Source organism: Thunnus thynnus, chromosome 21 (assembly GCF_963924715.1).
Source record: "Thunnus thynnus chromosome 21, fThuThy2.1, whole genome shotgun sequence".
Classification (NCBI taxonomy): domain Eukaryota; kingdom Metazoa; phylum Chordata; class Actinopteri; order Scombriformes; family Scombridae; genus Thunnus; species Thunnus thynnus.
The window spans coordinates 17501043-17523177 of record NC_089537.1 but is presented as its reverse complement, the minus strand read 5'-3'; the positions used below and the strand labels follow the sequence as shown (position 1 = coordinate 17523177).

General features: G+C 40.5%; 1 protein-coding gene across 3 annotated transcripts; it reads right to left on the bottom strand.

Moving 5' to 3' along the window:
* Window positions 1-6633: 6633 nt before the first annotated feature.
* On the bottom strand, window positions 6634-20659 carry tfap2a (transcription factor AP-2 alpha). 3 transcript variants are annotated; one of them, XM_067578621.1, is made up of 7 exons: window positions 20569-20659; window positions 15743-16162; window positions 14399-14450; window positions 12527-12752; window positions 11504-11622; window positions 9623-9764; window positions 6634-8236 (listed from the first exon to the last, which is right to left on the bottom strand). In XM_067578621.1, the coding sequence occupies exons 1-7, from the start codon at window positions 20599-20601 to the stop codon at window positions 7948-7950; spliced, it is 1281 nt and encodes a 426-aa protein (XP_067434722.1). In that variant the 5' UTR covers window positions 20602-20659; the 3' UTR covers window positions 6634-7947. The 3 variants fall into 3 exon arrangements, with proteins under 3 accessions (XP_067434722.1, XP_067434724.1, XP_067434723.1); XM_067578623.1 differs by lacking the exon at window positions 20569-20659 and adding an exon at window positions 18731-18952; XM_067578622.1 differs by lacking the exon at window positions 20569-20659 and adding an exon at window positions 16690-17295.
* Window positions 20660-22135: the final 1476 nt, after the last annotated feature.

Here is a 22135-nt window from a genome sequence, read left to right as displayed (position 1 = left end):
CCTCTCTCCCTTTAGATCTTAAAATAAATATTGTAGTCAGTGCATTAAGAGTTTTTTCCCTGCTGGATGAAGTTAAAACTGGCTGACTTGAAGGCAGAAGCAAACCCATATGGACAGAATGAGCCCTATCACCGTAGAGTTTTAGGTCCCTATCAACCGGGAACGCTGCAGGGGGAGCAGGTCCATATTATGTGTCCCATTTGTCGATATATTTCAGCGATAAATTTGGAAAACAAACAGTTTTGGGGGCGGAACGAAAAATACACCTACTTGTCTTCAGATTCTGTGAACAACGGCGCTGACATGAATTTGGACGCAAAGTTCTTCACACTTCATAAAATGTGTTTGGTTATTGAGCTGCTGGATAAAAAAAGTACATACCCAATAAAAAAGAGTCCAGAAGTAAAAACTTTATGGAAAAAAAGTGGTTGCCGTTATGACTGACAGCAGAACATTTATGGAGACTTTAAGTGTGTCCTTCAGAGTTTTGTATCTTCCAACTAAATACAACTAAATTTCAATTATGTTTCAAATGACTTCCTTTGTCTTATACATTATATAGTGTCAATATATTATTATAATATTATTATTCTCATCCTATTCTCCTTTCCTTCTATTATTATGTATTTACGTTATATTATTATTATTATTATTATTATTATTATTATTATTATTATTATTATTATTATTATTATTATTATTATTATTTATAATAATAATAATTTATAGTAAATAGTATTATTTTCATGTTTTTTTTTCGCTCCCAGAATGATAAACGCGTTTGGATATTGGACTGTAGGATAAATAAATAAATACCCCCAAAAATGTGCAGTAACCCTCAGAAAGAAAGAAACAGAGGAAGAGAGAGAGAGACAGAGAGAGAGAGACAGAGAGAGAGAGAGAGAGAGAGGGAGAGAGAGAGAGAGAGAGGGAGAGGGAGAGAGGGAGAGAAAAAGAGAAAGAGAGAGAGTGAGAGGCGGGGGGTGTATACCAATCGTTAAAGGGCCAAGCCAGTGAGTTGATTAGGTTCGGGAGAGAGAGAAGCTGCTGCGGCTTTCTTTGCGCACAGACAGAGTATAAGTCCTTTATCATGGGGAGGCACCGGCGTGGCCTCGAGCTATTGCTGGCCTGAAGCAAAGTACCAGGGAGAAGAAAAAAAGAGAGGAAAAAAAAAAGAAAGGGAAGGGGGGGGTCTATCATCAAACTTCATAATAACGCTTGGGGTTTGCCACAGCTGCGCAGTGACCCTTTTATTTTGCTGTGATGGAACAGATAGCTCACTATGAAATAGTGTGAAATTATCATGTCTATTAATTCAGTCAGACATCCACGGCTCTCCGCTGCCACCCCCTACCCCCACCTCTCTCTCTGTCTTATTCTATGCCTTATCCGTGGAAATATGTGATTTCCTAGCAAATGCTACATTTTACTAGAGTGATTTTTCATCGTTGATTCGCAGATAATAAGGGTGACACAGGGTGTTAAAGCGCCGGGTGTGTGTATGTGCGTGTGTGTGTGCGTGTATGTGTGTGTACAGGACACAATACATGCCGATATGCACTTTCATTTACTTTCACGCACCTTGCTGGAGAAACCGTGCATGTCTGTGAATTCATCACAGGAAAACATACAGTTTTTGTTCCCTTATCAAATAACCTTTTTCTAATGATTTCAACCATTTAAAGTGAGATAACAGCCGGTACATAGATGACAAGACCTGTCTGTCCACCTGCTACTATCCACCAAAACTTCTCAAATGTCCCAAATTTTTCCCAATTTTGTTGTTAATTCTTATTGTATTTAAATTTGAATACGTCTAGAATGATTTTACTAACAAAGTGTATTTTTACAAGCCCTTGTATATGTAATGCGAGTACATGTATGTGTATGAATGGCACAAATAATGTATTATTATTATTATTATTATTATTATTATTATTATTATTATTATTATTATTATTATTATGCCAGCAGGCATTTTAGACTCCCTAAAGTCTTTCAACGTTTAAGAAAAAAATGTTTTGCTCTATAAACTTTGTCATTTCTCACATTATTTTTGTCTTTTTCGCATATTCATTGATTTGCAGGAATCATATAAAGTCATAATCAGCTGTGTCAACTTTCTGGTTGAATGACCGAGATGATTTTTCCCTTCTTGAAATCTGTGAAAAAAATGTCTAAAATAGTCTGAAGCGCTGACGAAAGTCACCAAAAAGTCATTTTCATTTGTAGTCAATACACATGTGACTGTTTTGCCAATAAAGCCTGCCAAACGTGCAGAATTGTCAATATTAATGAAGATGTTGCTCCAAATATGATGACCTGACAGCAACAACAACACATGAGGAGGGATTTTTTTTTAAAAAAAAAAAAAAAAAAAAGAAAGAAAGAAAAAAAAACATTTTAAGGGATATGGCTGTGTCTATCAAGCGTGAGGGTCTGGTTTGATAAAAGGTCTGGGGTTTGATACAGAGAGAGAGAGAGAGAGAGAGAGAGAGAGAGAGAGAGAGAGAAAGAGAGAGAGAGAGAGAGAGAGAGTTGATTGAAATGGCGTGTGCCTGGCTGACGGGAGCCAGTGAGGGACAAAGCCCCTGCGAAGCCACGGCCACTCGAGCAATTATTCCTCCACGCTGCATTTGGATTAGTGCAATGGAAAGAAGCATATGTTTGGCCCGGGGCGACACTCCCCCCCTGGCTGACTGCAGAGGATGCAAGGAAGGAGAGACACGGAGAGAGAGGCAGGGAGAGAGAGAATGACTAAAACTAGAAAATAAACTGCATTAACCGAGTAGGGAAACATTAACACAATTTTAATCCGCTTTTTTTTCCATATATTTGAGGATACACAAGACCATGACATTGGCAGACCTCAGTGCTTGATAGGTGACTGCAGGACAACAATGATTCCTGATAAGTGCTGTCACAGCGCACTAACATTGTTTTTTTTGTTTATAAAACCATGCTTGGTTGAAAAAAAAAATGGCAAAAAGAAACCATTAAAAATGCATCAAAATCATTTTAATTGTAAAACTGCTAAATTAAATCTGTATAAAAACCTATGGGCCTATTATATTTATATATTCTAATACATATTCTATATTTTGGATTGTTCAGTAAGTGTGTACAGAAATGTGTGTGTGTGTAAGCGCGTGCGTGCAAAGATGTCAAGTAAAAACTTATCACACACCTCTCCTTGTAGTGAATGAGCCATATTGCGGTGGAATTATCGAGCCCCAGAGCCTATCAGGAGCCGCTTTGTTTATTCAAAGTCACTTAATGTTTTCTAATCGATTACCTAATGTCTCAAGTAATCAAGGGCGATTTGGTGGAGTCATTGACCTCTCTTGGCTTCTGAGCCCTGGCTTGCAGAGCGGGCAAGGGGCCCATAGGGGGTCAACGCCAGGCGGGGGGCCAGAGCCTCAAATGACGGCTGATGTCAGAGTTGAGGACAATTAGCCATTTTGCGCTTCATTGCAAACTTTAAAGTCACATAATTCGATTGCACCAATAACCGTATCAAATGTCATTTAGAGGAGCCCTGCGTCTTGTCCAAGCCACTTAATATTAAGCCGGCAGTTTGAAATGCGCACTTAGTAAAAATAGGATATAAGGAGGCCTGTAATTGACAGCACTGAGTTTGCAGAAATTCTATCGATAAATGACCATCTGTTTTCCATCATTTAAGACTTTGTCTCTCTTCGTGTTTCTACAACACCAACATGTTTAGTCCATCAAGATCCTCTATCAAAACATCTCTGTTTCATGAATAAAGAAAAACTTTCCAGCATCATGTGAACACTAATCTTTTTGTTGTTTTTTTTTCTTCCATAGTGCTGCGCAATAACTGATCATCTTTAAACAATCACTTCCATTTCCATCATACTCAGATAAGTCTTTAAATGTCAAGAGGACAGCTGGGCTTCAATCACATTCCAATCATACCAATATAACATTTCTGGCAGTGCAGTGAACAAGTCTGATCCTTGTAGGCTTTTGCCCTATATCTTCCCAAGTTCCCATGCAGGCAAGCAGCTCCAAAGCATTGCCTGCAAGCGTTACAGTGCAGACTGTTGTAGCGATGGCGCTACAGGGTAATTAGGCCATGCAGACAGTCCTTCCACCAAGCAATGATCTCAGCAGCATCATCTAAATACTTTCTGACCACAAACATGGCTGCTAGCGTGTAAAGTGGATGGGACACATTTGTACAGGACTGATGAGCACAGCAGTGATGTGCAGCTGGTTGCAAATGAAAAGTTGCGTTTCATGCCCGACAGACAGTGATCAATAGAAGGCGACTGCCATGAAAAATAAATATATTTGGAGTGTCAGCACGCAAACATTAATTTCCCCTTTAATTTAACCATACATGCATGCATAACTAATTTCAATTTGGTGCTGCAGCGAATGATTTTAAGCAAGATTTGTGTCACACATACACACACAGAGAGGTGGTTTAGCTGAGTCTGGCTGTGTTTGTCCTTCATTACATCTCTGCTACAAACTATAAATATCAACAGCAGCAGCCTACTGAACCTGTCTTTACCATGCAGACAAATACTGGATGAAATGAATAGATATAACTCTCCGCACACAACTACACACGAGCACACACACACACAATTCACACAATTCATCCCTGAGCATGATCATCTGCCGGCAGACGACGCTTAATCAAAAATATATCACTTTAACTCCTGGTATATATTTTATTTTCGCATATTCTCCAGGATATTTGATAACAACAGGCCTCACACTTATTAATTACTATACGGGAATCAGCTGTAATTGGTTTAGTTGAGACAAGCAGCAGTTATGGATTGAATTAGCCGAATTCAGCTGGATATTGCTGACTGGCTCTTCAAATTTCAGACCTCCTTGTTTTTTCTTTTTTTCTTTTTTTTTTCTTTTTGCAAATGACTTTCGCTGTGAGGCATTATGAGAAACTAGCTCTACCTGTTAAAGATCAAATGAGGGTAAAATTACAATTTTGTATTTAAAAAAAAAAGCTATGCAAATTATTGTATATGCCGGTATCTGTGTAAACAAACGACAGACAATGGGATTTGGAGTTTCTTTAACACTCCAATTCCATAACACAAAAAGACACAATTACAGGCCTTGCGATCCTCCTCATCTCATACTAATAACACGCACAAATATCCACCATTGTCACAGATACCACTATTTCTAATGCGTTCGTTTCACCCTCAAAAACCTGTTTTCATTCAAGCAAACCCCGATAAATTTATTAAATAACATTAGCATTAATGACACACGTGAGGGGGCTTCCTTTTCCCGCTAATGCCAATGAATGCTGTTTTAATACGATTGTTTTCCCTTAAAGTGACTATTTATGCTATTCCCCCCTCTCACATCCACCATAGCAGGAGCAGCCGGGTAGTCTCTCCCCTTTATGAGTGAGCTATTGTGCCTGAGGACAGGATCCCACACACAATCTGAGGACTGAGCCAACAAAAACAGGGCCTGACAGACAATGCCTCGCTTCACCTGCTCCAGCACTGTGCATCGCAATTATGCCAAGGACATGTACAGTTAGGCTTCATTCACCCTCCTGCAAAACAACTGCCTCAGAATTAAACCAGGGCCCGAAAATCATGCAGATAATAAATATGGCTGCTGAGGAGATTGGAGAGAGAAAAAGGAGGAGGAGGAGGAGGAGGATGAGAAGGAGGAGGAAGAAGGGGAGGAGGGGGGAGGGGGGGGTCGCCCAGTGTTCTATCTCCCAGTGTTACAATATTTTAAACTGCATGGTTACCAGACAGTGAAATAGGGAAAGCAAGAAACAATACCAAGATGCATATATCACCAGGCTGATTCATGCTCCAGACGAGATTGATTTCGAGCTATAGGTGCCACGCCATCAATATACAATCAAAGTCAACTCAAATGTTATGCAACGGCCTGCTCTCTGCAGCTCTTCGCGCAAAATAAAGCAAAGGCCAGCATCAGATTTGCTGTTACAGCCAGCGTGATAACCACATTTATAGACTCACTCAGCCAAAAAAAAATGAGACTTAATACCAGTTAGGGGAAGAAATTCGTTATGAAAGTATTATATCACGAAATATACATAAAAAAAAAAACCCAGCATACTGAGCGCTGATTGTTCATTGATTACACTGAGAGGCAAACAACATAACAAATATTTGATGCATGTCTTTGAATAAGGCTCCAGCACAGTATGGGGGGGGGGGGGGGTTGGGGGGGTGGGTGGGGGGGGGGGGGGGGGGGAGCCAAATATAGCCTATAACAACCAAACATTGCACACCAGGCCCATATACATCTCAGAGGGTTTTAGCTGGAGGGGTGGCGCTGCACACTTCAAACGCGAATATATCCATTGTTGTGAGCCATTTGGCCTGCATAAGATCCTGTGCTCTGAACTAGGGAGTTTAAAGTAAGATTTTTTTTTTTATTATACTTGAGGGAAACAATGAGTTCAGCTTCTTATTGCAAGGAGCAATCGTCAGGGGAGACTTAAACTCAATTACTGTAGCCGTTCAGAATGGGAAAAAAAAAATACCAAGACCAAAAAGAGAAGAAGGGAAAAAAACACCCGGACGTATCAAGCAGTGAATAAAAAATTAAAAGATATGAATAAAAATCGAGATGAAGCGTATCAAATATTTATTTTTTTTCTGGGCAACAAAGGACTATAATACATTGACAGGCATGGGAACTATTGCCAGCACATGTCTATACAATACAGCTAAAACCGCCTCCAATTTTGGACATTATCGGACATAACAAGATATCAGGTGGTCCCAAAAAATGTTTTTTTGAATGTCTTCGAACATTTAAAAAAAGACAATATTCCATTTATTGCTTTTATGGTGCTTCAAGGAGAGAACAAGAGGTGAAACGTATTCTGATTGGCACAACACATAAAAGCTTGTATAAAAACGAAAATAGAAACACAAAAAAAAAAAAAAAAAAAAAAAAAAAAAAACAGTTCTCCTCAGGGTCTCACTTATGCTCCGTCTCAAATAAAAAAAAACTGAATAAGGATGATATATATAGAGAGAAATGGAAGTTTATTTCTATTAAATTTGTTCACTTGCTTCAATGTCGCCTCAACATGCTACAAGAGGGCTGAATTGAAATATCCCAGAGAAATAAAAAATACCCCAAACTTCTGTTTTCTAAGAACCATAAAATCACATGAAGAACTAACCGAATATTCAAACCCACTAAAACAGGAGGCACCAGATAAATAAAAAAAAAGAAGTTTCAACAGACGCACCATATTTACAATTCCCATTAAATTACACATAAATAAATATATACATACATGAACACTGATTCCCTTATATAACCGTGAATCGTGTTGAAATTCAAAAAGTTCAAGTTGGTCGCTTGGAGAGAGAGAGTGTGAGAGTCTACAACTGAAGTCATGACATGGAGCTCTGTGGATTTTCTCTTTGTTTTTCAAGTTTATTATTCACAATACTGATAAGAATTCATCCTCTTTTAGCTTCGTTTTTGTCACAATCGTAAAATTGAGATATAGAGGGGTCGCTGGATTTCAGTCCATTCGTTGCAGCTCATAAAAAATAAGGGGAGTACATAAAAAGTCCTCTGGCTGAGGCAATACACCTTTTCCTCGCCCTGCAGCTGTTCCTCTGCAGCTTTTTTTCTTTTCTCTTTTTTTTTTTAAAATAACATTTCATATGGTTCAGGTGTTGGAAGAAGAAGAAGATTCTTGCGTCGTTTCCCCCGTGAATCCAAAGTGGGATGTAAAAACAAAACATGTAAAACCGCGCAAGATCAGGAAGTGGCACGTTTAACTTTATCAATAGTATTTATAAGGTATTTATAATATTTATATTGGATGGGTGGGGGCCCGGGCGAGGCGGAGGGGTGTGGGTTGGTGTAGCAGAAGGGCCCTGGGGTTTAGCCCTCGGTGAAGGTGGGATGGAAACATCACTTTCTGTGCTTCTCGTCTTTGTCTCCGCCTTTAGTGCCGTTATCTGAGTGACTGTTGGGGTTGTTGTTGAGGTACATTTTGTCCATGGCTTTGATAGCCTCGGTCAGATAGTTCTGCAGGGCTGTGACTGCCGCGCACAGTGCCGGGGTCCCGAAACCGTGCGAGATTAGACTGAAGTGGGTCAAACAGCTCTGGATTCCCGGTTCAAGAATGGGCTGCGGCCGTGAGTTTCCCAGCGGCGAGCGGTCCTGGGACAGCAGGTCTGTGAACTCTTTGCAGACTTGCCTGAAAAAAAAAACAAAAAGAGAGCCAGGTGTTACTTTAATGACCAAACTAGAGCATCGGATATTCCTGCAAGCATCATAGAGTCCTAATAAAATACATCAAAACACTGCAAAAAATGTCCATTTTAAAATCAGTCAGTTATGCAGGGGAGGTGGTTTGTAAATTAAATTTTTGCTTAAAGCGAGTAAAAAGCGAACTGTCACAGAGGTGAGATAAGTCCACTTGCAATTCAACTTATGTCAATATTCTTGGTGGACTGAAAGTGCATTACATATTCTGCTTTGTTTCCAGAAATTAAAAAAAAATGTCCTGAAGCTACAAACAGGTGGAAATAAATCTCTCAGCTCAGTGGCAGCAAATTTCATTTTTATTTAAAAAATAATAATATTAATAAAATGTTACTAGAGAACATGAGTCCAAATGACTTGTTGATGTAAAACGATCATGTCTGCAGTGTCAACTTTGAACCTCAGTCGCTGATGATCAAATTGAAAACACCAAACAATAAAATAATAGTCGCGAGACATTAATGCTTTCATCACTTTAAAAGTGTGTAAATTAAATCTTACTTATATGAAATGCTCTGAATTTAAGTGCAATATTTTTCAAACGTGAGAAAATTGTGTTCCGCCATGAAAAGGTGAGTTAACTTTCCATTTCATGGTGTTGCGCCATAACACCCAGAAAGCCAGTAATAAGTGGTTATAGCTGACAGCTGTTTGATTATAGCGGCCCGTCATCAATATTAAATGCAGGCCTCTTGCCTTGTAAGGCCATTCCCATGTTTCAGTTAACGTATAATAAAAATAACCAACACCAATAGCAGCGCTGGATGAGAACCAGCTACTGGTCAGTGTCAATGAAATCACAGGCCAAACTAAACGCTGCTGAGCGCGTGGCTGAGGCAGTCACACACCAACAGAAGTACAAACAAATATTTAATTACAATTTATAATATTGTATTGAAACCCTTGATTAAATAAAAAAACAGAAAAGGAAGCGTCTGAATGAAATCCACAAATGTCGAGTAACATTTGAAAGTGTGTAATATCTGAATAGCCAATAGCATCAGTGGACTGATATGGATATAAAATTATGTAGACAACATATTTTGTCATGATCACACATCTGATATGATGTATAAATATTGCATGTGTTAAAAACATGTAACAGACGGAGAAAATATGATGGATGTATTTTTAAAAAAAAAGCGTGTGTGTGTGTGTGTGTGTGTGTGTGTGTGTGTGTGTGTGTGTGTGTGTGTGTGTGTGTGAAAGGCTGTCAAATAAACACGCACACACACACACACACGCCACACACACACACACACACACACACACTGGCACAGACCGGGGATGCACAGTGAAATGTGATAATAGCACTTACTTCGTGGCCAATAGCATGTTTTTTCTTTGGACTTGTTCGTTTGGGTCGGAATGCTGACGGTTTACATATTCAGCTACTGCCTTGGCTGGAAACTCGGTCTCGCATACATAACCAAAATCCCTGGCAAGATGTACCGCTTCGCCTGAGAAAGAGAAAAAAAAAATGAGGTTGAATGTGTTTGCTTATTAAATATGGTTACATCAAATACAGAGCAGTTCACACTCCCTGCTTGGGCCAACACATGATTAATCTGATCTGAGCAGAGCGTCCACTGTTTATCCGTTAAGACAGCAGGGTTTATGGCACCTGTACCTTCCAAACAACATTAATAATGATGATAACAACAATAACAGCATACAAATAATAATAACAACAGCCCTGCGAGTTGTCAATACACGTCCAGCTCCTGAATTCCTCCATACCGTGAGAATGTTAAATATAGAGGGAGAAACAATAACTGGATTTGAAATATAGACGGAGCGTCATGCTTAACACCATGTCATTGATTACCAATGCCTGCACATGATTGAAAGTCCAGCAGATCACAAAGGCATGGGGAAGCAATTTTAAAGGGCTATAACTAAATCTCACTTTCACTTTACATACTTCAGCTATGAGAATAGCAAGTTTCATTCCGTCCGAGTCTGAGCTCCTGTCTCTTGTTGGTTGAATTTTTTTTCCCCCCAAGTCTTTGGTTTTAATTTCCTGAAGCAGTTGAGTTTTTACTGCGGGGCTTCCTGCCCATAAGCCTCTGCTCCGGAAGAACGCATGCGCCAATTAGCATCAAAGCTCAAGTCCAGTAAACTCGTTTCCATAAAATGGAGCGGATCACAAACAATGACAGCACTTCAGAAAACGCAGTGTCCCTTCACTAAATAACCGGCTGCCTTCACCCCCCCCCCCTCCTCCTCCTCCTCCTCCTCCATCCACCCCCCCACGTGCCACCACCCCCTTATTACCCAGAATCATACATTTCTCCAGGCTCATTACAATACAGCACCAAATTTCTACGAAGCACAATGAATATTGCATTCGGTCCTCTTCTGCAATAATGATTAACAGAGACCAATGAACCATCGCAGGCTTTCACCTTTGGAAACCCACAGTACACCAAATACCACCGCACTGAATAATAAGGTTCAACTCTGCAAGCAAAATGGATTTATCCAATCGCGACAAAGGCATCTTTTCAACGCGCCATAATTGACTAATTTATTCTTTAATAGGCCCCCAAAAAAACCGTATATAGCTCCCAATAGGTCAACGCTACATCATTTGCATGCAACAAAAATCTTCACTGAAAACCAAAAGCATGGGAAGCTAACGAATGAGTTAAGTCACCATTAAAAATCAGCCCTGCGCAGCCATATCCAGGCTGTGTTACTGTTTGAAACAATGCAGGGTTAATAAATCAATCGACTTTTCATCCATGAGGTGAAACAGCTCAGCGGCGCCCAATAAACAAGCAGCACTCAATAATTAACTGGACTTCAACACAAATTCATCCAGTGTATGAACTAGGCCAGCCGTGGACCTGCAAGTGTGCTCCTGAAAGCGAAGGCCAACGCTGCAAAGCCACTAGAATTACCAGCACCATTCTGTGTGTGTGTGTGTGTGTGTATTTGTGTGTGTGTGTGTGTGTGTGTAGGAGACACACACACACACACACACATACACACACACACACATAGACACACACATCCTTCATGCTTTATTACTTGCGAGGCAAAGTCGGTCCACATTACACGGATGAGCGCATATGCTGATTTCCAACACAGAGAAAGAGAGAGAGGAGAAGAAAAAAAAAATCCCTGTTTGCAAGCACCTGATATCGCGGGAGCAACAAGAGTGGGAACGTGATTTAAAATGCACCCGACTTACCTTCCACTAGTGACGTCAGCAAGGTGACGTTGGCTGCCTTGCGTCTGCCCGCAGGTAGATTCAAGCCGATTTTATCCAGCTTCTCCCTTAAGGATCTTCCTCCGTTCTTAGACTTGGCCCTGTGACAGTAAAACAAAGCAAAAATTCATTGTAGTGTTGGTCATGTGTAGGAATTTCTCTAAGTGGGGCTAATCTATGATGAAGATTTTGAAAGGTACTGCACACTAAATAGGGCTTGTGCAAATAATCCCAAATAAATAAATTGAAGGAGACGTTAACTGTGGGTTTCCAGGCAATTTACAAGCAAAAAACCACTGTCAAAACAGCAGTACTTTTTTGAAACTTTCTGTACTTGTTGTCAGCCAATAAATGTGGTCTAACTCTTTAATACTAATTAAAGGGTGGATGGACTGAATGTGGCTGGCTTTGCCCTGCACCACATCCCTGATACAAACTATAAATAATACCAAAAGAGCCGTGGCGTTTTTACCATCAGACAAATACTTTACAAAATGAATAAATAAAGCCCTACTTAATAGGCAGCACTATAACTGGCTGCGTGTCTGCAGCAGTTCAGTAGACAGTTCACTGGAGACCAATGTTTTCATGTGTAATGCCTTCACTGGGCCTATAGAGCTGGGGTTGAAACAGACTAGGCCTACATTAATTTGAGAGAGAGAGACACACACACAGAGAGAGTGAGAGAGAGAGAGAGAGAGGAGAGAGAGAGAGAGAGAGAGAGGAGAGAGATCCAGTGCGCTAGGGAAGTTAATATGGAATTTAACAGACCCCTCCTGCTTTAAATGCAGGAGCTAGGTGTCATGGTTGGTCGATTTTAATTATTCTTGGTACAGAGGAGAGAGAGCGAGAGGAAGAGAGAGAGAGAGAGAAAGAGAGAGAGAGAGAGAGAGGAGAAATGGATTGGAGTAGAGTGAGAGAGTTCATACACACGCACACAGACACACAGGTATATAGAGAGCAGAGCTTTTTTTTTTTTTTTTTTTTTTTTGCAGTCAGACTCACCTCCTCAGCACCCCGCCCAGCAGTGAGGCGTTGAGGCACTCGGGCGGCGAGAGGCGTCTCTGCACCTCCGCCACCGTGACCTTGTACTTTGATGTGGAGCTGAGGAGGGACAGGCGACCCGGAACTGAGCAGAACACCTCGTTGGGGTTTACCACCCCTCCGAAAAGACCGTCCTTATTTATGGGGATGGCGGAGACGTTGTTGTTCTTGGATAAAGACACTGGACCTAGCAAGGGAAACGGGAGGGGAGGGGAGGGATGGTGTGGATGGAGGGAGGGATGAGATGGAGGGGGTGAGACAGAGAGAGAGAGAGAGAGAGACAGAGAGAGAGGGAGAGAGAGACCGTGCTCAGTGAATTCCATGCAATGCAGAGCCTTAACTAAATGAGAAGGGGGGATTTAGGCCCCGGATTTAGAGTTTAGCACCACATGTGTACACTTTCAGCAACCTGGACATGCAGAGAGAAGCGACTAACAAAGGCCTATACATAGCAGTAATAATCATAATAATGATCATAATAATAATTGTGTTGCATTGTAGGATCACTGACATCAAGACTATTAGGAATAATTGTCATTCAGATACACACGTAAAATACATCATTCACATTATCTAGAAAACGCCAGTCATTCTTTTTAATGTATAGATATCAGCCGCAGACAGCGAGAATCTCCAGCATCTGAGCGCTCAAACAGCCTATTTTATTATTTTTTTTGCTCACGCCACACCATGAATCGACTGTGCGCAAAGCAACCACACCAACCGAGAGATATTCTCTACCTATTTTGACATAATATAACATAACATAACAAAACACCGTCGCCCGTGTGTGATTTCACACCGGGGGGGTTGCTCAACGCATACTGGGCTTTACACCGTTTTGGTGTGCAGTAACCGGAGACAAAGGGGACTGTGCGCCTTTGGATAGATCACTTGTGACATTAATGGCTCAGGGGAGCCTAATAGAGACAATAGGAGTTAAACGAACTCTTGAGATTACTAATATAAGAAGCCAATTATCATGTTGATGCGCAGATAGAAGGCAGAAATAAAAAAGAAGAAGAAGAAGAAGAAGAAAGCAAAGAAGACAGAAAAAAATATACAGAAAAATCGCTCCATATCTTATCTGGTGAGCTCTAATGTGACCTGACAAAACGCTTTTAAATCTGACCATAAAAAGGCCTCCCCCGTGTTGTATCATAAACAAGATGAATCAGGCTGAATTTCTGACAGCAAATAAATAAATAAAAATATTGAAACAATATAATCCAACGACCATCAGCAAAGGAAATATGAAAAGGAGATTTAGATTGAAAAAAAACAGTCATAAAAACATTAATAAACAGTCTCTGATTATTTTTTCCAAGCCGAGTTTTGATTCCCTCTATAAACGACAGACTATCATCCTGCACAGGGCAGGCCTGTGCTCCATCCAGCGGTACCAACTTCCATTTTAGATTTGACCATGCAGCGTGATTGCAGCTATTGGCTTCCACCAGTGAAGTGCCAGGATGGTCTATAGGCCTGTATCTTTGACCATCAATACCACGGGGCCTACAAAGCCCACCAGCTCTACTCATCTCCCCGCTGCTCTGAAACGCTGACAGTAAATTCCATCAGCGAGAAAAAAGGTGCAGCCAGTTTGATGCACTTGGAAACCATGTAATGAAAAATAGGCTACTGCGTATTAGGATCAGTCAGGCATTACCGCATTGCATCGAGTTCTCTCGAGCAGAATGGTGAATGGTGTGTGTGTGTGTGTGTGTGTGTGTGTGTGTGTGTGTGTGTGTGTGTGTGTGTGTGTGTGTGTGTGTAGCCTAGTAGTGTGCAGCTTACAGAAACATGCATGATATCTCGGAGGAAATTGCTTACCTTTTTTAATTACAGTCTGGTCGGGGATGTGAATTCCTTGATCCTCAACAGACTGTGACACAAACGCAAAAAAAAACAAAAAAAAAAGCAAAAAAAAATGGACAATTTTAGCACAAAGGCATAAAATATCAGTCTGTGTAAGTGAATTCATCTCAGAATGCTGTGCACGAACAAAGCCTGGCACAATTAGCGGCCACAATCATCCAACATGGAGGCTCTCGAGGCCCATACCTGTTATTATTGTCCATGCGTGTTTTCAGCGGGTTACACTGATGGACGCATTACACTAGATCACAAACTCAGACTTAAATAACTAAGATGTGTCGCCCCATAATCCTGACCTAATTTCGCCCTCAGATTGGCTCTACTCACAAGGAAACCTCTAATCTAGATTGGATAGTAATTACGACAGCGCAGCCTATTAAAGGCCTATGAACTAATTAGAGGATTATTGGTGTTTGTTTCTGATTAAAAACTGGGAAGAATACTCTCAATAAGAATGACGGTTATTGACAATTTTAGCGTTCATTCATCATGCATCTTTAGTAATCGCAGCAGTTACCCTAAACTCAATCCACCAAAACTCAATTCTCGTGTTAGTATGCATGCAGTGTTATTATTCTGAAAGAACGGCAAGCTTGATCTTTTTTTTTTTTTTTTTTTTTTTTTTTTCAAACAGAGAAATCAAATAAAGTCAGAGAACATGGAGGAAACCTTGTCGGCGTATAATGTGTTTTATCTATTTCACTGAATTGGATTTAGTTATATTGAACATAATCACATCGAATTAAAGTAACAGCGTTTAAAAATAAATATGCTCTGAAATTCATATTTTATAAACTGAACTGAGGATGCAAAATTGTGCTTGTTTTATTAAAAATAATCTTGACATAATGGAAAATATTTTTTCATGCTATTTTTTTTTCAGGCAGTAAAAAATGGCTGAATTAAGAGCCACCCGAACCATAAAGCGTACAATCAAGAAGACATTTATCATCTAACAATGATAATGACAGATAAACACTTACCTATACCTATACGATATTAATAATATTAATAATAATTATAATAATAATAATAGCAATTATGAACGACAGGGTGCTGCTACAAATTATAATAATAGGCTAATTGCATTACAAAAAATAAATAAATAAACAACAACACCACCATCACTATTATTATTATTATATTATTATTATATTATTATTAATGATAATAGTAATAATTTTAAATATATACTGTTAGCCAGCTGAGTCTAATATTAGTAATTACAGCGACATTACACTTTTCCTTTTTAAACGAGTAAACCCACAGAAGGACAAACCCAGGTGAACGCTGCCTTACCTGAACATCTTCTAAAGAGTGAGGTATTCCATGGATAGGGATAGAGTCCGACAGTCCCGTGTCAAGGCCGTGGCCGGACGGTAGGAGCACCTCCCTGCGGTACTCCCGGCACAGCTGGTGGGGCAGGCTGCGGTGCTGGTGCAGCAGGCCGCTCTCCTGACCCTGCCTCTGGCCCGGCCAGCCCGGGTGCTGCGGCTGCGGCTGGGCGTGCAGGGAGTTGAGGGAGTACGGGTCGTTGACGTGCGAGTAAGGGTCCTGAGACTGCGGGTAGATGGGCTGGTAGGGCGGGGGGAAGTACGGGGGCTGGAAGTCCGAGTTCGGTGTGTGGGAGAGCGGAGGGGCGCTCGTGTAGGGACTCTGGCCCACGCCGCCCAGCTGAGGTAGCCTGGCTGTCCCATTGCTGGTGCCGTCGTGGCGATCCTAGCAGGGGAGGAGAGACAGAAAAGTGTGTTTTAGCCTAAAATACATTTTTTTTAAACACATCACCGTAAAATAATGTAGTTTTCCTCTCTGTTTCAACTGCTGAATGCTGCGGGCTTAAGATGGGGCATTTTCAAATATGGCCTGAGTGGATGACAGGAATTAGACCAAGTGTGGAATCTACACAGAATTCATATCATTGTCTCTGAAATGGATTTTAAACACTATAGACATCAGTTGCTCACACCGATCACTACTCTATATTTTTTTTCGAAAATAACATCATGGATAAATTGCAAAAAGTAAATGATGAAATGAAACATCGAATTTCGGACGTGGAAATGCCTTCAAATAAACAACCGAAGCTTGCGTTTTTTTGTTTTTTTTTTCAGCGTTATTCCAAGATGATCCACAGCTTTTAAGCATGCAAACTTGGCAAAACATTATTCAGCGAAAGAAACAAAATTATGTTTTGCAAACAAAAAAAAATTTGAAGTGTCTGACACGGTGAGGCTCCAGCAACTTACCATCGCGGAAAAACTGTGCACTAACATCTGAAAGGATTTTTGGTGCGACTCAAGAAAAGAATAATCAGTTCAAAAAAAACACTGTGAGTGTTTGGGGGCGAGCAAATGTAATTTACAAGCAAAACCCCCCCAAAAAAATGTTTAGTCCCCCGAAAAGACTCTTCTCTCCTGCAAGATCACGATGGCCCCGGCGATCAGATATGTGCCACAGAAGCAGGACGATAATCCATCAGAAATAATTGGTTAGATCCCCGCTGCCCTTCATTTGGGTCTAAAAATGCAGATATTCGGCGTTGCTGGCGGATTTGGGTTGAAAAGTTTCTCTTGGTAAACCCTCTTTCTCCCTGTTCTCCTGGCTTCTATCACAGTGCTGCCGTCCCCTCGCTTGAGCTCATATTAGCAAAAGAGCCGCTTCTTCGTCTCCCTCTTGGACTCCTAATAGAACGCATTCATGACTATTAATATTACAGGAATACTTAATAATAAGGAAAGAATGGTCGGAAATCGGGCGTGAAGCGGAGGACGCAACTCAAGGCAGGAGTCTGCGCTTAAATGACGTCCATTGAAAGGAGGAATCAGTATATCTAATCAGAGATGGGGAGAGAGAGAGAGGGAGAGAGAGAAAGAGGGAGTGAGAGAGTGAGGAGGGAGTGGAGAGAGAGAGAGAGAAAAAGAGGGACATTCACTCTCGTCTGACGAATCAGAGAGAGAGGGAGGAGGGGGGGGGGGGATTTTAAAAGGGTCCCAGGGCCAAAGCGCAAAAGTGAAAGAAAGATATAGGAATGAAGGGAGGTGGACCATAGACAGGGAAAGAAGAAGGTATGGAAGGAAACAATGTGCACCTCTGAACTGGGTGAAAATCCAGCAGACGACGCTATGGGCATTCCGACCAGCTCATTTCTACCGCTCGCCCCTTTGTTTTCCACCTCAGACTCCGACAGCGAGCTGTCCTCCATGGAGCTCCGAATGAATCCACGGGTTCTTCCTCGACTCCAAACCCAAAGCCACACCGGCTAACTTTTAACTTTGACCCGGAAAGACGGAGAAAAATAAATCCCCAAAAAAAGTCTATGATAGGGCCGCTCGGATCCGGCGCTCCAGCGAACTTTTACGCGCGACCAAAAGAGCTCTACTCCCCTTCCTGTCTAATTATGCATTTAGAAATTACGCAACACTGGTTTGTGACCGGATTTCGATTGCAAATTGTATTATTTGAATCGATACCAGCGGGTAAATATTTGCCTGTATGTCTAAAAAAAAAAAAAAACTACCATAACATGAACGCGGAGGTGCAAAGCTTTTGTTTTCCTGTTCCTGGCCGTCCCTATCTTCACAGGACGCGGCTGAAAACACGTTCGACTGGCTTCTCCACTCCTAAACAAGTCCCTGATATTACTGCCAAACTTTGTCTATGCTCATAACAACAATCACTCAGTGTATGCACTCCACACATACAATACACACGCAAAATCTAACGGCTCATGTTGCAGATATATTAAAAGTGAAGGGTAAATGTCATGCCATTTAAGCACTGAATAAAGCAGGCTGTGTTAGCGTTACATCTGCCATTTAGTCAAAATATTTATTTTCAATTAAATTTGTGGTAAGTGTATGTAATTATTTTAATACGCTCACGTGTCATTTAATATTTGGATTTATTTTTAGATGTAAATTTGAAGATAAAAAATATTTTTAAAATCACTGATGTAATTTTACTCATGCAACTATTACATTAAATAACGTTGCTATTGCCATTATTATTGTTACTGTTATTATTATTATTATTATTATCATTATTATTATTATTATTAATATTATTATTAGACTTGACGCAAATACACAAATTAAAAGAGCCTATAAAAATTAATGAAAGACAAGGATCTATTTTTCCTGCAGTTGGTTTAAATGTGTTCAATAACAGCTGTCAAAAGAATGACATATTTGGAACAAAACAATACAACACATCCCTCAAATAATTATCAGTGCATTTCTAAAAATTTAAATAAAACGAAATTAATCCAAAAAAAAATGAGCCCCTTACCTCGCAATCTTCATATTTAATGTTATCAGTTAATTTCCAAAGCATTTTCATGGGTTGTTGAGGTGGATATTGAGTATAGGTATCGCCTTAGCCTTGTTTTCACTCAGTGAATTGTGCTCCCCGCTCAGAAAAACTACTTTTATTGAAGCTGTGGGCTGCTGTCTGTCTTGCGCTCTGAGGTCTCCCTCTAATGGTGGAAGTGAAGGGCTGGAGCAGCTCTGTAATAACACTGGCACAGGGCCTCATTAGCATATCAACAGCCGTTTGATTCCCCCCGTCTGCTCACACAACACCAATGGACAGCGCACAGGTAAAAACTAAAGCAGCAAGACGCTACACATGCTTATTATCTCTACTGTTCAGTGAGGTGTATGTGTGTATGTGTGTGTTTGTTGAGGGGAGGGTATATAGTCATGCATGGGGACCTGCATGCACCTGGGACGGTTTCTAGTGTAATTTCACATGTCTTTCCAAGGCAAGAGATGCGCACATCAGACTCCAGAAATGCTGTTTTAACGATATAGTTAAAATTTTATATGATAACAATATAATTCTGCTCTGAAATAACTTTTAGTAAAAGTCTCAACCCTACACAATCAGTGTCTCACAGATTAGTTTCCCAGGAGCTGATGTTAAAACAGCATGCCTATGCAAATAGCACCCTGTCACACACTTTGTTGTTAACCTTGATTTTTTTTTTTCTTCTACTTCCAAACTGTTATTTTAATCCCATTGAGAGTGGAGACCTTGAGAGGCTATTCTTTCAATGTTATGTTAAAAAAGTGAGCCATTCGAAGCGGCTCTACAGGTCCATTGACTACCTGTAAGGGCGCAGGGTTTGGGGAATGTAAATAATTAACACAACAACATGGCCTTGTTTCATTTGAATGACCGGCTAGAGGAGCCTGGCTCTGCCCTGTCGCCGGCCGAGCCTTCACCTCAGCAGGTCGTGGGTCAGCAGACAGGTCGCCAGCTCTTTAAGGCGTTGGCCCCTCTCGTTTAAAACCTGGATTACCATTTTTGGTGGAGTACCTTTTTACAAGCAGTTGTTATTAATGAGAGTGGAGCGATGATACTGGCTGACAATGACAGCTATGCATGCGAGTGTCTTTCTGGAGATCTGGCCCTGTCGTCTGTGGTGGTGATTGTGTGTTTTTTTTCCTGAAACGAGTGAAACTTAAATGTTTTGTTTCAGCAAAGATCTCGGGTCGTCTGTTCAATCCTGTGCACCTCAAAAAAACACAAGGCCAGATTTTCAGTGAATTACAGACAATCTATACTACAAGACTCAGTAGAAAGTCCATTATGGGATGCTGTGTAACTTATGGATTTAAAACAAATGTGGAATACCTTTATATATAGACGAAATACATTTATGAAAAGTTAGATTTTACACCATGGACGCAGAGGACACCATTTGAAATAGAACTGCATTTCGTCAGTACTCATGTCGTGTCTGTAATGTGTTTCCACACATTTGAAATCTATAAGAAAACACATTTACAGTGTATCTGAAGTGCGTATTGCCTCCTTACAACCTACAAATATATGCGATCCTCGGTTTTCCAGAGCAAAACAATGGGATGGACAATTTGACGTGCAAGACTACATCACACCACAAAAGAGGGTTTCCAAAATATCTGCAACTTCTTTGTATGACCTCCTGTCTGGTAAACTCTATAGCTTTCTAGACTACACACGCGTACTGCAGCCCACCACCTCTCTTTGTAAAACGTTTTACGGTTCCTGTGCAGCCTCATCTTACAACAAGTCGACACTTTGACAGTTTTCATGGATTTTCACAGCCGTCTCTTTGTCTTAAAGTAAGCAGCACCTACCTGCCATTCCCCCATTTTGCCCATAATTGACATTCTTTGTCTTCTGCTGCCTTTGTTTTTGGTTGATCCCGTGCCGTGCTATCTCATTGAGCCTTCGGTCCCAAAGTAAACCTTTACTTTTTACCTGGACCGGATCGCCTCACCTGGCCATAAAAGCGGTGCGGGGCCACCTGGTGACGCATGCGCACTGCTCCGGGTGTGGACGAGAAAGGAGAAACAACCTGGGAAAAAGTATAATAGCTTTATTTGTCTCAATGTTGAATAGGCCTAGGTCATACTTTGGTGTCTAATCAAAATAAAATAAGATAACAAAAATGATTTTAAAAAATCTTTGGTTAAATTAATTATTTAAGGAAACTGTAATACAATCGCAGTCACTGCTACAAAGAAAAATACATTATTCATATTTGCAGGAAAGTGTCAATGTATGATATTAGACATAAAATCCATAGTCGTAGTCCAGATCTTTTTGCATGAGCCGAATTTGCATAAAATATTTATTTCGTTTATGAAAACCCAGCAAAGTGTATCGTGTACTTGAAGAGGCAGGTAACCTGTGGTGTGGGTTGAGCCAACTTTCCATTCCTGGTGGAAAAAAAAAATGATAATGATGACTTATTAGAAATATGCTATAGCTCAGAAAATGAAGGAAAACGGAGGAAGATAAAAAATACTGTACATTACATAGGTTACATGTTTGTTTTAAAGTGACATAAAAGTAAAAGGGACACATCTGTTAGTCCTATGAACCAATTAACCCTCCCATTCTTTTTTTTCTTCACAGTTTTGTGTTGATAGAAAACATGAATTCTCACTGCAAATGAAACTGTGTCAAGTTTAAAAAAAAAAAAAAACTTGAAGGTTAACTGCCAACATCATTACTTCTACACAGAAAGCTACCCTGCTATTGTGAGGGTCATTATTTATTTATCCACTGTTTATTTCTAATACATACTTATGTAGACCCCCCGGGCCAAGAGCGAATGAGCTCTCTCTCTCGCGCACGCACACATACACGCACACAGAGAAGAGAGCAACACTTGCGCTCACATGGGTGATAATGGTCAGAGCTGTAATCTAAAACACCCTTTCTCCCTTTTTAAAGTTTCTGACGGAGCACATACACACACATACACACACACACACACATGCTGGCTGGCTGCATACGGGACGCACAGTTGCGGTGCATGTCGCTCATCCAGAAAGCAAATGCAGACATCTGCATGGATGACTCGAGCACACGTTATTAAACATACTTAACGCATGCACTGAGAATACTGGACAAACTTTTTACAGGAAAATATTAAATTTTGCATTTATCCCCCCAATAAATCCTTCATAGTTGTATTTTTTTTTTTTTTTTTTTTTTTGGAATTGCATAATTCCACATAGAATCTATAGATTTTTGTGGTGTTAATATTTAAAACAAGCCTTCATGTTTGACTTCAAAGGCGAACACATTTTAACTGCACACACAATACCTGCAGCTATATAGACCTTACCAGGCCTGGACAAAGGAGAGGGGGGTAAGAGGGGGGATCAGAAATATTGTTTGGGGCTCTGCGCA

Excerpts from the sequence above, each read along its gene's own strand:
- tfap2a (XM_067578623.1), bottom strand. The coding sequence starts at position 18,781 with ATGAAAATGCTTTGGAAATTAACTGATAACATTAAATATGAAGATTGC. Across the intron at positions 16,163-18,730 it reads TTAAATATGAAGATTGCGAG|GATCGCCACGACGGCACCAG; the intron begins GTAAGGGGCTCA and ends CTCCCCTGCTAG. Across the intron at positions 12,753-14,398 it reads CCAGACTGTAATTAAAAAAG|GTCCAGTGTCTTTATCCAAG; the intron begins GTAAGCAATTTC and ends TTCCCTTGCTAG.